The 21585-nt window shown below is 34.7% G+C and overlaps 2 protein-coding genes across 2 annotated transcripts; both read left to right on the plus strand.

Annotated features, from left to right (window-relative positions):
* The first annotated feature begins 1726 nt into the window (after window positions 1-1726).
* On the plus strand, window positions 1727-8040 carry LOC141840538 (protein FATTY ACID EXPORT 3, chloroplastic-like). Its single transcript, XM_074728555.1, has 7 exons — window positions 1727-2016; window positions 2593-2983; window positions 3159-3326; window positions 6299-6345; window positions 6468-6505; window positions 7618-7729; window positions 7821-8040. Exons 1-6 carry the CDS (start codon window positions 1771-1773, stop codon window positions 7703-7705), a joined length of 978 nt encoding a protein of 325 aa, XP_074584656.1. The 5' UTR covers window positions 1727-1770; the 3' UTR covers window positions 7706-7729; window positions 7821-8040.
* Window positions 8041-8966: 926 nt separating this feature from the next.
* Window positions 8967-14190, plus strand: LOC141840152 (glycerol-3-phosphate dehydrogenase [NAD(+)] 2, chloroplastic). The gene is made up of 9 exons (XM_074728056.1): window positions 8967-9357; window positions 9470-9606; window positions 10242-10347; window positions 10584-10785; window positions 11014-11101; window positions 12266-12413; window positions 12814-12963; window positions 13050-13199; window positions 13813-14190. Exons 1-9 carry the CDS (start codon window positions 9019-9021, stop codon window positions 13825-13827), a joined length of 1335 nt encoding a protein of 444 aa, XP_074584157.1. The 5' UTR covers window positions 8967-9018; the 3' UTR covers window positions 13828-14190.
* Window positions 14191-21585: the final 7395 nt, after the last annotated feature.

Raw genomic sequence — 21585 nt, forward strand, 5'->3', positions numbered from 1 at the left:
ATCCTGGATGCGCTGCTCTTTCTCAACACTTCACTTGAGCTAGGTTGATCGAAGGGAGAGACATGGAGATCCTAGGACCTGCACCCATAGACACCGTGAGGAAGAAGGTCAGGGGTTGCCCTGGCGGCTGGCGTGACCATTCCGATGCTTAAATTAGTGGATGTAGGAAGAGGAAGACAAGAGCAAAAAGAGAAGATGTGTAAGATTGCATACATCTCTTCAGTACAGAACAAGCCTTTTATATAAGCGGGAGGCGTTAGGTCACATCACGGATGTGATTGAAGTCCCATCACTATTATGAATGTGTCAGAGGGCATGATATAGTCAGCGCATGTGTCCCATCGTCGACTTGTATTTAGGGGTCATGTCATGTATATCTGTCAGAGTATTACGCCCGAATGGGTTAATTCGGCTCGGGATAGAGATGCCCGAAGATCCGGACCGTCTTGGGAGAAGAGGTCCGTACAAAACCGAGTTAGCTTGAAGGAGCCTACTTCCGTGTGGATCCGGCTAGGTTCCTGTGTTGATTTGAGGAATTTGGTGAGTGTTCGAAAGGATGAGATTTGATCCGACTTCGCGTGAGGATGAAGAGTCGGCTCGGTTGATTCGAGAGTGGAGAGCCTTATTGAGAGGACTTGAAGCCGTGGCGGAGGCCTTCCATCAGGTCCGAATCCGATTTCCCCGACTCGGCCCGCAAGACTCAACTCGAGGCCGAAGTGTCGGGGACCCAGTTCGACCTGGGCTTTATGACGCTCTGGACCTGACTCAAGGATCCGGTTCAGTTCTGCGACGCTGTGGGCCAAATCGATAGGTTACTTTCAGGCTTGACTAACTGCGATCCGTTCCCTTACGCCCATAACAGGTTTCAAATAACAAAGTTCAATAATTACCGGCCATAGAATAGAATCAGTTGATTTTATTTTAGATTGCCAACCCAAAACTGTCCCTTTAGGGCTAAGGAATCTATTGTGCTGTCCTCTCTCCTGTCCTGTGCTGAGGAATGTGAGTGTAGGCCATTTGCTTAGAGAATAAAGAAATGACCATGGTCCATGGCAAGTGGTGAAGTGAGCCACATTGGTGTCTACTAGAATCGTATGATGTTTATAGAAAACACTAAATTGATGAAAAAATATATATATATATATTAAAAAAGGTTCTCCGATAAATAATGGAAATGAGATTTTTAGTAGCATTTGTCATAGCAAATTCTGTCGTTTCTTTTTGTACTCCTCTGGGCTCTGGCTCGCCGTTTAGCTAGTTGCCGAACCCTGTCACTGGCTGGGACCCGCTAAAACCCTCGTCGGTACCGCCTTCTTGAGTCGTCAATTTGGAAATGGAATCTGTCGGCTTAAACGGGATCTACTCAAACGGATCGATTTGTGATGGACTTGAGTTGACCCAGATCGAAAAGAAATTGTTTTTAAAAAAAATTAAATAAAGTAAAAATTTTAATGAGTTCCGATCCATCTAACGTATAATTTAATAAAAAATTTAAAATTTTAATTACATATATATATATATTTATTTATTTATTTATTTTTTTTAATGGACTTGTGTTCTGGATTTTTTAAGCCTTTGATAGCGGCCCGGTCCGCCACCCGCCAGACGACGGGGTTTGGCGGGCCCGTTACGGGCCGGCCCGTCTTCTACTCCTTCCTCTGTCGCTTTATTTTCTTCTTTCTTGTTCCCTCCGTTACTTGTTACTTGCTTCCGACTTCGAGGCTTCGAGCCACCCTTCCACCACCCGTCTCCGCCGCCAGGCAGTCTCCAATGGCTGCCTCTCTCCATGGATCGGTTCTCCTTCGGAACGCTAACCATAATCTCTATGGCATCCGAGTCGTCGCTACCGTCGCCGCCTTGCCTTCTTCCGCCGCATCCTTTCCTTTGGACGCCGTCCCCCGCGGGTTGGCTCCGGCCTGCTCCCTGCTGAACAGAAGGGTTCTGGGATCTCTTCTGGTTCCAGAAAAAAGGCGGCCAAAAAAATTTGTTGCTCTCGCGATTTCTCGCGAGGATTCGGTGAGCTGAACTACGACATCTTTGTTGTTCACGTCTCTCTCATTTTGTCTCTACTATTGATCGGTCCATGTTTTTAGTGTCTTAACGGTTGTTTTTTTTTTTGTGCTGAATCGGTCACAGCAACGATTCCGTTTTTTCCATGTCGCAGAACAAGAGAGTTTTGTGTTGTCATTTCTTGGGGCATTTAGGATTTTTATTTTTTAAATTTTTGTTGGAGTTTTACTTTAAGAAAGGTAAACTCATCGTCTATAGTTTAATTCCGATGGTCGAGAATACTGACGGGCTTAAAATGGGAGAAAGAATATTTGCTAGAACATTAACACTGTGACCTTTTCTTTAAAATTTAATATATTTTCTGTGGCCATCATATAACGTTTAAGCCGCCAAATGTAGATATGTTTCGTTAACAACTCAAATATGAAAAAAAATGCCATCCAGACTTTCACTGATAAAGCCCTGTTATCACTTAATACAATTATCAGGTCCTATTGGTGTTAATTTATATTGACTGGTCTTGGTAAGATTAATTTTGTAACGCATAAGAAGATGCTAAAGTCTGTCTTAACTGTAATGTAGAAGAATTCAGATATTGAAGTGGAGAAGGATAATGATAATGCAAGCTTAAACGCTGGAGGATCACAAGAAGCATGGAAGGAAGCACTTGAACGCTTGAAGGCAGAAGCCTTAAATGTCAAATCTGTATCAGAAGAGGCATATCAGGTTTACTCGACGAAAGCTATAGAAATGTTGATGGATACATCCGAGAATCTCAAAATTCAATCTGATAAAGCACAAAGGGATCTAAGTGTAATAGCCCAGGAAATCTCAAAAGAAGGACAGGAGTATCTATCTGCAGCAGCAAAGAACTATCCTGATTCAGTTAGGGAAATATTGGATGTTTATGCTTCAGTGGAGGAATTGAGCAATATTTCTTCAGTCAGAGATTTCTATCTTGGAATTCCCTATGGTATGGAGTAAGAATAATATTCCTATCTGGAATTGGCTTCAAGATGTTCTTATGTCTGCTCATTTCGTTTGGATCTCATAGTTTGTTATGACTTTATCAATTAGTTATGCCTTCTTTCACAGCCACCTTTGCTAGGTTTCGTATTTCTTTTCAAAAAAGAAAAACTTCTATGCAGGTTGCTTTCTTGCTGTTGGTGGTTTCCTACATTTTATGCTTACTGGAAGCATTCCTGCCATACGGTTTGGCGTTATTCTTGGCACTGCAATTTTGGTTCTGAGTGTGTCAAGCTTGAGGGCATGGAAGAATGGAAAAGAAACCCCTCTTCTTTTGGTTGGGCAAACTGGTCAGCCTTTTTCTATTTTATTGCCTACGTCTGTGAAGTCGTGATTATTATTTATGTTTTCTTTTGTTTTCTTTTGACCCATTAGTCGGTGCTTGAAGTTGAAAAGTTCCTTCCACCATGAATCACATTTAAACCAAAAGCTTCACAGTTTCTAGTTTTTATGAAGTTGGTCTTCCTAGAGCTCTCCTATGTCTTCTCGCATGATGAAGACTTCAATTCAAGAGTCTAGACCGCTTAGTCAAACACAACATCTTGTGTTGCTGTATTGGTAAGAGGAGATCAGATCTTCTGAAGTCTTAACTCTATAATTGATTAAATATCTTCTAAATAACTTGTATGAATCCCCTTTTCAAATATTCACACATTGTAGTATTATCTTATTTTGTCCCCTACTGTAGCTGCATCTGGTTGATCATACATTGTATTATCTACTCTCGATAATCACAGTACACACCATAATGTTCTTATCTCTTTAACTTTTTTAGTTTGCTGTTTTTAAACCATCCAACCATCTGATCTATTAGTGCAATCTTTAATTACCAAACTATGTGAACAATTTCTTCATGAAGTTTTAATATGGAATTAAGTATCTTAGATATTTTAAAAATTTCAACTTTTAGGGATATTTTGTTCATCCATCTAACATCCTACTGATTACCAAAATCTCATGCCGTTGCTCTTAGTTGGGTTAAAAACTCAAATTCTACTGTTTATCTCCATACGCATGTTTGGAAGTAATTCCAAAAAACTAACAATTAAAACATTCCAGTTAGCCAATATGTTTAGCATTGCTACTAAAAACTATCATTTTGGTCACATAATACTGAATTTTACTTGGATTTAGGTTCAAAAGAGTTACTAAAAGTGGTAATGAAAACAAAATACATTGGTAATTTTAAATATAGGCTTGTAATGATTACAATGATGGACGCCAGTGCATCCCTTAATGATTAGGAGATCAATGTGATTTATTTTTGAATTTTTGTGAAAGTAAGACTTTATTTGATTACTTTTATTGTTACACTTTTCAATGAGTTAGGAAATACTGCCTTTGACCTAGAGGTGAAAAGACTGTATGGCTCTCTTGTAATAACACAAAAAAATGGAAGCTTGAATATCTTCTAGTGATTTAGCATAATTCCTAATTTGAAAATTAAACTAATTAAGTGAATGAACATGCATTAGGTTTAATTTTTCTCACAGTAGAATTAATGTAAATGCTTTTGTAGGGCCCTTTATGGGATTTCTAAGGCTAATGAATACATAAATATGCTCTATTGTTGTTTTTGAGTCTACAAGATGCATAACATATTTTCTTTATGATAATCAAAACTTAACTCAATTTTTCACCTAGTTCACTCTCATACACATAACAAGACTCCCAATTTGGTGGATAGAAGTAGACAAAATAACCAAATCAATATGCTAATGAGCTTTAAATAAAAATTTTACTAAAATGAACACATACTTCTAGATGTTCCACTAGAGTTGATATAAATAATTTCAACAATTGTTATTCCTATCTTGTTCTTTTGTACTTTTAATTTAGTTGGCTCTTTTAAGTCCTTAAGATAGTGGCAATTGTAGGTTTGGATCATGGTTAGTAGCATATGAACTTTTTCATAAATGCTGTGAATCAGTGAATTATCAAATAGCTTTATAGAAGACTCAAGTTAACAATAGTCAAGTGGCCTTTTTAGGAGGCTCAAGTAAAGGATTGACAAGGGACTTGTTTAGAAGGTTTAAATGAAAAATCATTAGAACACTTTTTGGAAGGCTCATGAGAAATATTGTCAGATGATCTTTAGGGAGCTTAAGTAAAAAATTATTAGAGCATTCTTGAGAAGTGCAAAAAAAGGATCATCAGAGGGCTCTTAGGCAATACTATTAAAGGATTATCAATCTTGGGGTATAGGTCGGTCTTGGGATATGGGCCGCTAAATGCAGTAAGAATTCAACTAGTTATATGATTGCAATCATGTTGGGTGCTCACTGAAGTGGTAATTTATCAAGGGATTCTTTTGGAGTTAAGTATTTGAGTTTACTTGGGGTACATAAGGATACAATTACCCGGCGAGATACAATTTTTTTTTTTTTATCTTAATAGCATGTCGAGTAGAATTTGCTTCTATTTGGAGTTAAGTTGATCATCCATCTACTTTTTTTTTAAATCTTAACAAGAGCTTTTTCTAAGGTTACAACATTAAGGGGCTTACCTAAGGAGTCACTTTTAAGGTTCAGTCATAAAGGGATTTTTCTATGGTCAACATAACAGAGGAGTCCTTTAAAGTCAAATCATTAGAGATCTTCTAACTTCAAGTCAATATAGTACTTTTCTAAGATAATTTATATGATTCTTCTAAGGCTGAATTTTGTAGTTCAATTAAAGGTTAATTTAGGTTTGATAGAGTAGAGAGGTTTTGAATATTATCTTTAAATTTTAAATTTGGGTCTATCTTTAAACATTTTCATTCAATTATATTTTCCTTCAATTTGAATATCTGTATATTTGATTTGTAGAATTTTTTTAATGGTGCAAGGATTTACTTCCTCTACTTGGAGCAGTACCTTCTCGCGTAGGAGGGATGGTCGGAAATATAAAATTCAGCCATAATACCAATTGATGCATTATGAAACATCACATCACAAAAGAATTCAAACAAAAGGAAAACATCATTAATTGAATGATGCATCCAATATATATGGGACCCTACTCTTTTATAGACTGACAAGACCAACACTGTGGCTATTTTCTTCGTAAAAATACAACATAGTTCATCCAAAAAAACTATAATAAACTTTTTCTAAAAATCTAAATAATCTTTAAAATTCTATTTTTTAAAAATATAACAAACTATAAAAAGTATAACGGCTTAGACAATTTAATAATTCCTAATATGATTTATTTATATTCCTAACTACTTTCTCTGTATCTTTATTCACATGTTCTAACTATCTCTGCACTGGTGCAGCAATTTCAGCTATTATTTTCTTCAGGCAGTGGTTGCTGTGTTCTCAGGTATAGGTTTGTTTGGTTACCCAGAATTCAATGGTGTGCTGACAAGTTAGAATGCTTACTAATTTTATATTCCTATGAGATTAATAAAACTTGGTTTTGTTGGTTTATTTGTAACCGTGCAGAGGGGATTATTTCCAAACCTCTTGATGCTTGCTATCAGGTTAGCATGTCCTAAATTAACATACTTCTATTTTATGTCAGTTATGTTTTCAGTGATGGAATTCAACTTCGGATTCAAAAAGAGATTACCACTTACCAGATAACTTATCTGGTGATATTAATACTGCAAACTATTTTAGGTAGATCCACTATTTCAAATGCTCATTACTATCTCTTACAGATGTCTTGGACAAGATGACATTATCCTATGTCTTCACGCTTGTGAAGCTCCTGATTCTTGAGTTCTGACGATAGTTTGTTACCTGTTAGGTTGAATTGTAGCAATCCACGCACAGGGTTCTTGAAATGTGAACGAGAGGAGTGGGGTGTGGAAATCAGCTGTTTTTATAAAAGCATGACTTAACCATCAAAGACCTGGTTAGAATATAGATGCACCATCTATTCTTGATTGGGCAAGTATTGGATATATATACCACAGACAGCCAGACTGAACTATTTTCTCTTGAAAGTATAGTTCCCTAGTCAGGTTCTTCTAAGGGAAATGTTCTTATTTTTACATTTGCGTTCTAAGACCTTTATTGTTTTGTCTTTATATACTCGGAACAACTTACAAGTAGAACTCCTAATACAAACCTACATGTGTCATGTGTCCTTGGATATGACAGATTTCCTAGTGGTTACTAGCAATCTTCAGGCTTGGCCCAATATACTTTGGGGATTTGGTAGCTACAAGTAACAGTGGCCATATTATTCCTGCAAATATTGATGCCAATTGATTTCCTAGTGGTTGCTAGCATGGTTTTAGATAGCACTAATCGTTAATCTCTATCCACACTAGAGGATGGCTGACATGCAATTTCCTGGTCTGGCACATGATTTCAGATCTTAGAAATTTTCTAGCATTTTTGTTTTCATTTCAGTTTTACCATTTGCAATATTACCCTCTCCATAGCAATGCATCATCATTGTTCTTTGTCAGTGTAATCATCCTGAATGGGACATATGAACCGGTTTGCTTTATTTTTTTTGTACTTGCAGAATTTGCTTGTGTAGTAATATGGTTCTGTATGATTTCCTTTTTTAACAATCTGTTCACTGTAGTCTGCTTCACGATGATACCTTTGGTTCCAACCACCTTGCTTTGTCGAACAGCTGTGCAATGCTGGGTTTCTATGCTTATAGAATTGCAATAGATCATTTCAACAAGGGTGATAACCTGGAGCAGAGCTCGGAGAATTAGTGGCCATAGTGAAGGCCTGGTTAGGTAAACCTTCCTACATGTTTAGATACTAAACATAGATTGGTTTGATATAATCAAATGCTTTGAAAATCCTAACGTATGATCTTTGATGAAGGATACATTGAATAAGCGGAGACGGTACTGAAAGAGATTTGGCTGGAATTCAAGGGAAGGATATGCTTGGAAAGCTTCTGAGAATTTTGACATCCAGGGATGTTTATGTTTTTTTCTTCCTTTAGCATGTAAGTTTAAGCGTCTAGCCGATAAAAGGATCGCAAATATTAAAAATGTCACAATTTGCTTAGTTCAGAGTATTAACTTCACATGTTTTTTTTCCGTCGTGATCAATTATAGTTTCTCGATTTATCTTCTAACAGATGATCGTGGATTGATCATGTTTTTTTCCGTCGTGATCAATTATAGTTTCTCGATTTATTTTCTAACAGATGATCGTGGATTGATCGTGTGAGATCGCGAGACGGCGGATTTTACCTTTTTTACTAAAGAATTTTTGCTAAAGAAGAGTATTAATTTCATAAATACATGTGTGCAAAATTAATTTAGGTTGAAATAGAGATTAATGTTTGGATAGAGCTGAACTTGATAAGAAAATTTTATTTATGTTTGTTTAATATATATAAGATTAATTGAATAAAAATATTTATTAAAATAAATAAATAAATTTCAATATATACTTGTTTAATTTGTTAATATTTAAAAATTAAAATTATGGGCTATTTATGTTCATCTCCGCAAGTAAAGTTTATAAATTATATTTATTAATAAATTTAAAAATAAATGTTTTTATTAAAATTATTTTAAAAAATTATAATGATTAAATAGATTTATAATATTAATCTTATTAACTAATTAAATTAGTTTAAAAAGTAAAAATTTTAAATAATTGAATAAATTTAAATTAAGAGTTTAATAATATTCAAATAAATTAAGTTCAAGTTAAGTTGGATTAAACTCAAGCTCTTAAAAAAAATAAAGTAAAACTTAATAACCGTTAATTTCCCTATTCAGCTGTATATGTGTTTGTAATTGATTAACATTAATACACTAACGATTTTATTATTTTCCAGGTGACGTTCAACTACTCTTACATTATGCAGAGCCCAATGGGCTTAATACGTACGGCCACTTAATTCTCCTAATAAAGGTAAAGCCCAATGGGCCCAATAAGTACGGCAATACGACCACGTGACCTATATGGAAGCTAGGAGAGGAGGAGCAGTGGACAGAAGCTCGAGGCTTCTACGCGCGGGAACGGATAAACTCCGTCGTCGTTGCGCGACAACCGCCCAGGAATGGCCGGGGCCTTCATCGCCGACCCTTCGCTTCTCTCCCCGCTACTGCCTCTTCCCTCCGCTCGCCGATCCTTCTCCCTTCCGGAGAGGAATCTGCGGTTCTATCGCAAGCCCTCGCTCCTTCCCGCCGCCTCCCCTTGCGTCCCTCCTTGCTCCTGCTCTGCCGGAACCCTAGACCCAGAACCCTCCGAAGAAATCGCTAACCCTAGCTTAAGCACTAGGTTTGAGGGTGGGAAAGACCGTAGGAGGGCGGTCAGGATTGCGTGGGAGAAGCTGGTCCGCTGGTCCCGATCCTGGCGGTCGAAAGCTAAGACCGACGTCCTTGAGAGGACCAAGAAGGTATTTATCATTTGGATCTGTTCGTTTCTTCTTTAAAAGGAAGATGACTCGTATTGATATTTTTTGGTTTTAATTTCCCCCTGCTTTTTCGGTGATTGATTTGCGTGATTAGGTGGTTGTTCTTGGAGGGGGGTCATTCGGGACAGCAATGGCAGCACATGTTGCGAGCAGGAAGGCGGGGATGGAAGTCTCGATGCTCCTTAGAGATAGTGATGTCTGTCGAGCTATTAATGAGACGCACTTCAATTTGTAAGGCGTCTGGATCAACCAGCTTTACAATTTTTTCTATTAACCATCTTCCTATGTTCATCAATAATATAAAGGTACTAGCATTGAAAGTCCTCGTAACGTCTATGGTCAATATTCTTGTTCTCAATAATTTGATTCATTCTGCATTGAAGTTGGTTAATAGATCGATAAGGCATGTTGGATAAGTAGTCAAAACTGTTTTTTTTTTTTTGGCACGATGCAGATTATGTAGTAACCAACTTAACAAGCTTGCGTTAAAATTGCTACTGAGGAAAGATCCTTCAACTAACTTTATTCTAGTGGCCGACAATTGATTTTCCATGAGGGAACTTAAAATTAAGGTATTCTGGAATGATGGAATGCCCACAATACCAGGATCTAGTTAGTGCCCCGGAGCCCTCATTAATAAACCTACAAAATCTCTCAAATTGGATCTATACAAAAGGAACTGGAAGCTTGAAAAAGAGCTAAGATAAAATTTTACTAAACCTAAGTTATGTGATTTGTGGAAAGTACTTGAGAATGGAAAAGAATAATCTGAGAAGATTTAATATTGGCTTTTAAAATAATATTTTAGCTGGAAGAAAGACACCTTTATTTGTTCAATCTCCATTCTTTAATCTCCTTTGCTGCAGCAAATATTTTCCTGAACACAAACTGCCAGAAAATATTATGGCGACAACCAGTGCCAAGGATGCTTTATTACGAGCTGATTTTTGCCTACATGCTGTTCCTGTGCAGGTAGCTACAAATTCTTTCTCTGTTTTTTGTTGACGTGAACATAAAATTATTTTAAACTAATATGACTTCCTAACAGATTTCTGTCGAAGATCTTTATAAGTTTTACTTTACAAATTCTTCCTTTGGTTTTTTCTTGCCTCGAACATAAAAGTTTTTTGGACTAATATAGCTTCCTAACAGATCTCTGTTGAAGATCTTAATAAGTTTCACTCTTGTTACCTGGTCTTTTTTTGCAGTTTAGTTCATCCTTTCTTCAAGGCATTTCACAACATGTTGACCCAAACTTGCCATTTATATCTCTTAGTAAAGGGTTGGAACTGAATACTCTTAGAACAATGTCTCAAATCATTCCATGTGCATTAAGAAACCCTCGTCAACCATTTGTTGTGTTATCTGGGCCTTCTTTTGCAATAGAGTTGATGAGCAAGATGCCAACAGGTATGCTTTGTGCCATAAATGGGTAATTACTATGTTTATTCTGTAGCATGATGATGTTGATATATATTGCCCCATTCATTTGACTAAAACTAGGTTCTGTCATGCTCACATGTTAACATGATTTTTCACTTATTAATAATATTCAAAATCTACAGATGCTAGACTCGCATGTTTGCATTGTTTTCATTCCAGAAGCTAAGAGTTTTCTAATGACCTTTGGGGTTGCAGCAATGGTGGTTGCATCAAAAGACAAAAAGTTGGCAAGGGCAGCTCAGCAATTATTAGCTTCCCCAAACCTGAGGATAAGCTCCTCGAGGTAAAGAAAACTTTCAATTTTCTGTTATTTATTTATTATTTAGCCGACCCCACCTAGTGGGATAAGACTTGGTTGTTGTTATTATTTATTTCATATTTTTAAAAACTCATACATGCTGGTTCATCCAGAATCATCAGAAGAATAATAATTTCCTAGATATGCCCCACGTGATTTTTAATCCATGTTTTAGTGGTAGCAGAGACAATTCAAGTACTTTCAATAGTTAATACAGAAACTATGGTTTGTATGCAGAAAAATCAGTATGCATGCCTTTGTTTAATCCCAGTGTAGGCTCTCACATTCCCTCACATCTCGTACATACATCCCATTTTTAAAACATCAACATGCTTTGGGCCTTTCTCCCAAAAGGGGGAAAATATCTCTGATCAAGATGGTTATCAAAATTAATCAAGATGGTGCGATTACAACTTTAGGCAATGATTTGGTGTACTTGGTGAGAGCGGACTACTTTATCGTCCACCAAAGTCAATCCAATAGAACTTGAACTTATGAAAGGGTTGTGGCAAACAAATGGTAAATATTTTTATGAAAGCAAATTGAAGAAATGAGTGTTAGGCATTCAGTGATAGGAAAATTTCTTAGCATTCATTGACTATACAGTGGGAAACTTGCTTCTGAGTATAATAGAAAGCTTTATCTTATTCTTCCAAAGGTTTGCACTTATTAGTCTAAGAATGGTCGGTGATTGTTGATACATCATTAAGGTGAATTCCCCATGCATGCCATTTTGGGACCAGTTATGGTTTTATGTTCTTAGCAACCTACAATATTGCCTAGTGATAATTCCATAATTTTGAAGCTTGATTAAAGTATTTTATGGTGATGTCTTTCTCTACTAATAAATAGAAATGCTTCACAACTCTCTTATGATCAAATGCAAAGAATTACACTACAGTTACATTTGTACCATCTTCTTGGTGGATGATTTGACCACTGTTCTCTCCAGAATTTGAAATGTTCTTGGTATTTACCCAACATGAGTGACAAGCCAAACATGCTCCTATTTTCCATTGTTCTCTTTGTTTTTTTAGAATTGTTTAATTTAGTTGTGGAATAAATAAATATCTTATTGCTAATTGGGATTTGTACTCATTTAGTTGGCTTTGTGTTTTATCCTTCAATTTATGACTTGTGATACTTCAGCGATGTTACAGGAGTGGAAATTGCAGGTGCACTGAAAAATGTGCTTGCCATAGCATCAGGCATTGTGGAGGGAATGAATCTTGGAAATAATTGTATGGCTGCTCTTGTGGCGCAGGGATGTTCTGAGATAAGATGGTTGGCTACAAAGGTTGGATCAAAATCTGTTATGTCAATTACATGCCTAGTGCCAACTACCAGTAGTTCTACGTATAGCAGTTCATATAAATTATTCCCTTATTCTCCTTTTCTGATTAAAGAAGCAATCAATACATCAACTTTCAGTTATCTCTTTTCTTTTTCTTTTTCTAAATACCTATGGTTTATCATCAGTTATGAACAGCGCGATGAAATTTTTTGGTCCTCGACCATTACTATCAATTGCTGTAGATCCATGTTATCATACTGTCAAGTATGTTTTTTTTTCTCATTCTTTTTTCTGCTTTTAATATTTGTAGTGGATAGACTTTCCATCCTATTCTCTCCTCTATTGCATCTGTTCACTGCAGCATTTTATTTCTAAGAGGTGACAATTTTTTGTTTTATTGAAGATGGGAGCAAAGCCAACAACACTTACTGGACTATCAGGATCTGGTGACATTATGCTTACATGTTTTGTTAATCTTTCAAGAAATCGAACTGTCGGATTGCGGCTTGGATCAGGAGAGCAGCTTGATGACATACTGGGTTCAATGAATCAGGTTTCAGATACATCTCTTTATCTTTAACAATAGATGGAAGCAAAATCTACTATCAACTTGACTATCATTTTCCTTTTACTCTGTAGGTTGCTGAAGGTGTATCCACAGCTGGGGCAGTTATTGCATTGGCTGAGAAGTACAATGTAAAAATGCCAGTTCTAACTGCAGTTGCTCGCATTATTGACAATGAATTGACTCCCAGAAAAGCTGTTCTTGAGTTGATGAGCTTACCACAGGTTAGAATAGTTACTGTGATTCTTTTTTGTCACACAGTTATAGTTGATATGGCTGAACTGGATTAGTAGATGGAGAAATACACAGTAACGTGAAATCCATTTGCATGCCATCACATACAACGCTTGGATTCTGTTTATTTGTTCAATTAATTGGGAAAACCTAAATATTTGGGTTCTTTATGAAAGTAATAGATGCCTTCTTTTCAATTATCTTGCACAATTTCAAGTCTAAGAATTATGGTTCTATGTTATATGGAAAGTAATAGATGCCTCCTTTTCAATTTCTTGCACAAAGACATGTCTAAGAGTTAGGGTGTTATGTGATACTAGAAGAGGACATTAAAATCTCATCTTGTGTGACTTACCTTAGGATGGGGTTCCCAATGTTATCATGGTTTTAGTGTGAAAATTTTTTGGGGTCGAATTGATAAATGAAAAAGTCATCTTTAGCTGTGGGAGGTGGATGAGAATGCCATAATATTAAGAATCTTTGGATATCTTATGTGATATGAAAATTCAATGAGATAGTGTCTGAAATGAGGTTCAGAACTTAACTGATAAGTTATTCTTTATTGAATTTATTGGCTGCTTTACATTGATAATTCTATTGTAGGTCGAAGAAGTTTGAGAAGCTATTGTACTCGAGGTTGATAGAACATGTGAGGCTGAATACGATGTGATTCTGCATTCATGGTATGACTTGTCAGTGGTAATTACCATACTCCCTTGGAGAAACGGCCATACTTGACCTTGCCCAGTATCCATTTAAATCTTTGAAGTACGTTTCACATCATGCTTCATGAGAACCGTAATATGGTTGAGATTCTGAGATGTTCTACTGAACTTCGGGTACCAAATTTTTTTCCTAGGAGAGATTCCATTTTCTGATTTTTTGCACTTTAATCTTGGGGAATATTCATTCGATAGAAATATGTACGTGATACCAGTTAATGTCAGGGAAAATGATCTTTTTCTACTATAATTGCTGTTTGATCTGAAATGTAATTTTTTTTTTCTTGAATGATTACACCCATGATGTATCTCAAGAATGTCCTGCATTTTCTGGTGGAAAATATTAGTTCATCTTTGTCTTTATATATTTTATTTGGATAATTTATAGATAACTTTATGCATTAGCTTTTGCTAAACCGTCATGGATGTGGGGATCTGAACAATCCTATAACGCGTATCGTTTGGCCACTGGGATTGCCCCTCCATTTTCAATCAAAACTACTTCTAATCACTAATCAACACCAAAACTACTAATTGTTCTTTCCTTCATTGTGATTTGTTAGGCATGCTGCTATTGTTACTTTCATAATGTTTGTTTCTCATTCTGCTGCTCCAATTGTATGAGTCTCTGTGTCTCTTTAGTTAAATGGGCCTTCTGACATCTGTTTACTGAAGCCAATTAGGTCAAGTCACAAGGCTGCCATTCCATTTTTATCACTGTTCTTATTTTAGATTCTCTGTCTTCTTGGAATTTATGATTTTCCTCTGTCATAAAAACAAATCATTATGAGCACTTTGTTTCAACGAAGTTCTTTTTCAGATACCTAGACCAAGCCACTAACTGTATAATTAACCTCGCTGGGTCAGTCTTGATACCAGTTTCCATCTTTATGGTAAGCCTCGTCTTCTTTCCAGTTATTTCATGTGTTGTCTCTGACAATAGGCATGCGGGATCTCTCTCTCTCTCTCACATAATTTCGTTTATTGAAAAAAAAACATTTTAAATTCGGTTCTGGCTGCTATTGACAAATAACGCGTTGGAGGACAAAGCTTCATGAATTTTCACGTTATCTTTTGGATCTTCTTTTCTTCAGTTAAATACCCAAGTGATTTCTTTAAAAGCGCATTAAGTAGTATGAACTAGTCTGGTCCCATCAATTCAGTGGTGTGATGGGACATTTATGATGAACACTGATCTCTAGTACGAACAGCCTATCTTTATAGCGTTCATTAACTGATTTGCCAACTCAATTGTCAGCCACCTTTATCTTCAAGAAATGAACCTGTATTTCAACTGGGACCTCATGGAATTGACTTCATTTACCTTATATAATAAAAGGATAGTTCCGTGTAGATTCCACGTGAGATCGTAGAAAATGATCTATGATCCATAATTTTATTTTAATTTATAAAAGATTATTATTGAGATTCAAATTCACTTTAATAAAAGATGAAATCTGTTACTCTAATGATTCCACACGATTGGTCCTACAATCATATATGAGGAGGTAAATTAGAAAATTACAGTTAGTTACTACGGAGAAGGATATTGTTTCAGTTTCATTAAGATTTGATCATTGTCTACTTTAATAAATCTATCCCGTGATTGGAGATTCGAATTCACAATCTCTTAATTATAAAGATTTTATCGTGGTAACAAAGTTCTCTTTTATTTACCTGACATAGGAAGAAAAATGAAAGACAATAAAATTTTTGGACCTCCCAGGCAGACCTATTGGAATATTATTGCTCAAATATTTCTCCTAGTAGACTATACCTCTTTACTGCATTATTGCTACACTCAACACCTATAGAGAGTTACATTTTCATTCTCCTAAAACAATTGATCTCCTATAGAATTTCACTTATTTCTTGGAACCAATCATGATCATCCTTGAGAATTTCACTAGGCTGACTCTGTGGTACTAGCTTTCCCAAAGAACTATTACTACCATGACAAACTTGGTCTCTCAAAAATTGTTTGATCATTTATTCATTTTTAACAGTATACTGCTGCAGAAGGAAGCAGCTCTAGTTGATAAGCTCATCATGGCTGAAGTCCAACATATGTAGCGGATGTTACATCGTATTGCCCTAAATTAAGCTACTCCCTTGAAATCTGCCATTAGGGCTGAACCTTCGAAGTCAGGGAACACCAAAAGTGTGAAGCACTGTAAGTTGAGCGATTGCTTCAGTGCATTCCTGCTTTAATGAGGAAATAGCTGCAGATGGAAGAGGAGCTTCTCGTTAGTCATTTATTTTATAACTGATAACCTGAGGTGCCTGTAACGTAACTCGGTTGCTTTCTTGCATGTATGTTATCCCTTGTAGGTGATTGCGAACATGGAGGCATCCTCTGTCTTCTGAACTCGTCTAGTGGCGTGGCAACCTCGGTCATGTTTGTGCGTGCATCTGTAGTGCTTCTGCGAGATTAGGGCAAATAATGAGATGCAGGTACGTATTCAATTAGTTCATAATCTGTCAATACTTTCTTCTAGATCTTCTGGTCGCTAATCTATGAAAATATGCGTTATTGTAACACAGTTCTTGTCATATAAAACTAATTAAGGATTTAGAGTCTTTAGCACATAAGTTTAGATAATCGTGTTAAACCTTTAATGTGTAGCACCATATATAAATGATCATCTAGCCCCCTGCCACAGTACCCTTTGCACGAACTGTTGTGGATGTGACCTTGACGTAGAGAACGTAAGACGAGTAGTTCTTTCCATACACTGAGTTAGGTGCCCGTCATTAATGTGTCAAGAAAAGCCTAACCTACTCTAACTAGTGAGATTCTCTTGTATTCAATAACGATGATATTATTAATCTCTCTCCTCCCGAACCTCCCTGCTGATGCCTGATGGTAATATACTTTTTACTTATTTAGCCAAGAAACTTACGTTCGTTATGCCTTCTATGTCCTCATCTTCGTGGTGGTCGGATCATCCTGATCTTCATGGATATATATCTTAATTTCAATTTTCTAGTCTGTTCGTTGAAACTAGGCGAGTTGGCATGCGGAATTAGTGATGCATGCATGCATGCTTCAGATGTCTTATTCTGCAAGCCATTGAAAGAGATCGACCTTACCGACGACGACCCACTAACTCCATGACCGATCGAAGGGGAACAGCTTTCTGTTGACATGCTCTGGCTCCTTAATTATGCTGCAGCAGGGCTTGCAGGCGAGCGGGCCGATCGAGACCTGCCCTTTGAACCACTCTTGGTCTGCTGTCTTCGTCATCATCTGCCATCAACTCTCTTGATCATAGCAGTTTATTATCACCCTTGGGATATAATTGAATTAATTATTATGGGATAGATTTATTAAAGTAAGTAAGAGTCAAATCGAATCTTAACGAAACGAAACAATGTCTTTCTTCGTACCTTTCTGATTTACTTTATATATGATCATAGATCAATCATATGGAACCATGAAGTAGTAGATTTTATTTATTTAAAATCGAATTCCACCCTGACTGACTGATTGACATTTAATTTTTATCTTATGAACTGATTATTTTTGAAATGCCGCATGCAATTTTACTATTGTATTTTAATTTTATATTTTTTTTATGAAATGCTCATCATTTTATCTTAAGCATTTTTATAAAATATTATCGATTCACTCTGATAACAACGAAATGTTAATAGTTCAATTAAGTTATGTTGGGATCCTTGTACATCATTCCATGCATATATATAATCCAAGAGTTTAGGAACATAATGATGGCTCACTTCTTGATATGTTGGTAGATTGAATTTTTATAGCCAAAAATTAAAAACTTATCTCTATTTTTATCATTTTTGTCAAAAATGGCATTTTAAAAAAAAGTTGAAACAATGACTTATCATATTTTTTATTTCAAAACTATTTTTTATTAATGTAGTAACACAAGAATAATTATTACAATATAAAATAAATTATTATTTTTTAGTTTTTTAATTCAACTTGCTAAAAATGTAATATATAAATCACTTTTATATAAACAATGCTTAATTAATTAGGTTAAAATTGTTTAAATTTAATTAAAATCATTTCAAAATGATTAAAAAATACTTTAAATGTATAAAAATAATTTTAAATATGTTCAAGCTATTTTAATTAAATTTAAATAATGTTGATTAAATTATCTGTTTGATATAAAAATGTAAGCCATTTAGTGAGGATATTATTTTGTGGCGGATATATATATATATATATATACGTGGTAGATTGATTGAACTACTACATGATATTTCCCATTCTCATGGTCCTTTTGACAGAGCATATACATGAAATCCTCGTGAATGCCATGTGCTTGTCTTCCCAGGATAAGACGCTAACTGCTTAATTAATTAGGATAAGCGCAAATTATTGTAATGTTTAGTGTGGCACTCCAAAATAAGCATTATTAATTGCACACCTACCAACCGTCATAAGTTTAATTACTGATACATTGATATGTAGCTAGCCGTCATAAATAGTAGTGGACCATATCTAGATGTTCACGTCAAGTTCATAGGCTCTGTTCCTATGACAAGTGGTTCTCAGATCTAGAAGTACATTTTACCTCCTAAATCGTCTTATATATGTATTTTTAAAATTTTTTTAATTAAAAAGACGATGTACCCATCCATCCATCCGTCCTCCTTTATAAAATAATATAATTATCCTTAAACTCTTATTAAAAATCGTAATATATGTTATAACATTTATAATTTTATAAGTTTTAAAATTAAATGTTAAATGAACAAGTCAAATTCACATTATAATAATTATGTTTCATAGTTATTATAATATAAATATTTTTTAATAGATTTAATATGTATTATAGTAATTATAAAATCATAATTGTTATAATATGTGTAACAATTACGAAATCATAACTGCTACAACACGCCTGATAAATTTAATATTTAATACATGTGACAAGAAATAATAATGATAATAGTGTACTAGAGGATAATTGAATAATTATACATGAGTTGTTGATGGAGTGGAACGTATTTTTGATTAAAAAAATAAAAAAGGTATCCCTTTAATGATTAAAAAATAATAATAATAAGATGCCATTTTTACCTTTTATCTTTTACCTGATTAATTTAAAAGTAGACGATCCTTTTCGCATGGTTTGTCCATTGAGTCAATTCGAAATATAATTAATATATTTAGAAATCAACATTTTGAATATTCGACTTATTTGAAATTCAAATCATGATACAATGACTCTTACCAGAATGTACCATCAAGCACTTAACTGGGGCAGACACACATTATGATTAGTCCTAAATCATATATTTATTATGTAAATGCAATATTTAAATATATTAATATCTGAATTTTATTTTACAATATATATATATAGAGAGAGAATGTGGGAATGTTTTTTTTGTCTCTTAATATATTTATTTTATACTTTGTGAAATAAAAAATTTATTTTTAAAAAACAAATATATCTTCTTGATGATATAATATATATATATATATATATATATATATATATATATATATATATATATATATATATAGTACAAGATGGAATCTGTTATTTCAACGGACATGATAGATTTCACGATCATAAATGTGGATGCACGAAAAATTTATCATAAAGGTACAGTAGACTTCAATTCCACGGAAATTTAATGTAGATACATCCTTCTCATTGTGTTGGCGGTTGTGTCATCGTCCGTCCTCGTCCAAACCCAATAGGCATCCATGAAAAACTTTCATGGGATCATAAAAATCAAATATTTAAATTAATTTATAATTTTTAGAAAAAAAAACCCATGAATTCTTCTGGAGATGAGTTTATCTTCAATACTCCGACTAAGCTTTCCATTCAATTCACAAGACAGCTTAAGGGAATTATATTCTTGATATATCAATTAAGTTCACACTGCTATTCCTGTAATATATAACTTTCATGGGAGTTATCGATCACTTTACGAATTAATCAGATCATAAAAATTAAATATTTAAATTATTTTATAATTAAAAAATTACGAATTCTTCTGGAGGTGATCAGTTTGTCTTTCAATAGTCCGATCGACTAGGCGTTCTATTCGATTCACAAGACAGCACAAGGGAATTCTTGGTCAATTAAGTTCCCACTGCCATTCCTTATATAAAATTGTTAAGCAAGTAACGTTACTTTCAGAGTGTGATCACTGTCTAAGTGAAAATGACACCCCGTTTACTTTGCCATGGTTGATTCTTGGGAGTTTATATATAATTAAATAAAAAGAGAGAAAAAATGATAAAAAAGAATATCACTATATATATGCAATTTTATACATTATTCCTTTTATTTTCCATCTAAATAATTGAATGTACACAAATTTTCAACAGTAGTTTTTCTTAATTATTTTCTTCCTTCGTACGTAGGCTTTAAGATTAAGGGGCAGTATGATGACTAGTGAAATGGCATTATCCTTTAGTTTTTCAGCTGCGTGTAAATCTAAGCCTGCTACAATAATATTAAGTAAAATGTAATTTGCTTTTTTGTGTGGATCTAAATATTCTAATTCGTTATGATTTCTAAGCTGGATAATTAATCATATCGATTTATAAAAATAAAAATAAAGAGATTTTGAGGATATGCACGAGATGAGAAAAAATGTTATATCAATATCAGTTGGTTAAATTGTCATTCAATGATTTTAAGATATTAAAGTTGTAGAAAATTTGGTCAAAAATTGAAAATTTAAATTCGGACAGTAACATTATTAGATTTTTCAATAATCTTATCGTTTCAATTTTAAATGAGTCTAAACATCCAATCTTATCCTGATAAAATAAATGAGTAAAGATGCTAGAAATGAAATGGATGGAGATACGATTGTTTATGAGAGTGAGTGTACTTCTTTTGATTATCCTCACTCTGTTATATCTTTTTCATATAGCAACCTACTTAAATGCTCCTGTTGCAATGGTCATCGTTCCTTATTACTTTTTGTTTCGTAATGACCCCATGATCTCCTTTCACACGGAGAAATGATAAACTACATGAAAACACAATATGACACACTACATCGCATGGATGTGGGATCCACTGTAGTACATGGGACCCAAGTCTATAATGTATCATGTTGCATTTTCATGTAGTGTATCATTGCTCTTTCATACGGTAACACTCCAATTATACATGCATGTCATTATTAGTTATTGTTATTGCTCCAGTCATTCTTCCATAGCTTTTCTCAAATTATGATACGGCGAGCCATTTGGCTTTAAGTTGATTTCTTGAGCTTGAGTCTATATATTTTTTAATCACCTTCTAACTTTGAAAAATATATTTCTCGAACACCTTCTGACTTTGAACCCGACACTTGAGCACCGTAAAACTCCAAAACTTGATTCCCGAATACTTTCAAATTAAACTCTGAACCCCGATGCCAAAGCACCTCAACTCTGACTTTGCTAACTTACTAAACCCAACTACTAGCAAGACCATTTTCTTTCTGTACGGGCTTAACTGATTAGTCGATCCATTTCTTGTAATCGAGGATTATTACGGAGTATCAAATATCAATATCTTTTCTTAAATTATCTAACTTTTTTTTAAAAAAAATCATAGCCATTTTATTCTTAACTAGCCAATTAATTATGACATCTCATTAATCAAATACTATATAAAACTGCAGTTGACTTGCCATATAATTTCTCACT

Source organism: Curcuma longa, chromosome 11 (assembly GCF_044706935.1).
Source record: "Curcuma longa cultivar G26 ecotype Majalengka, Jawa Barat chromosome 11, ITB_CL_G26_1.1, whole genome shotgun sequence".
NCBI classification, from domain to species: Eukaryota; Viridiplantae; Streptophyta; class Magnoliopsida; order Zingiberales; family Zingiberaceae; genus Curcuma; species Curcuma longa.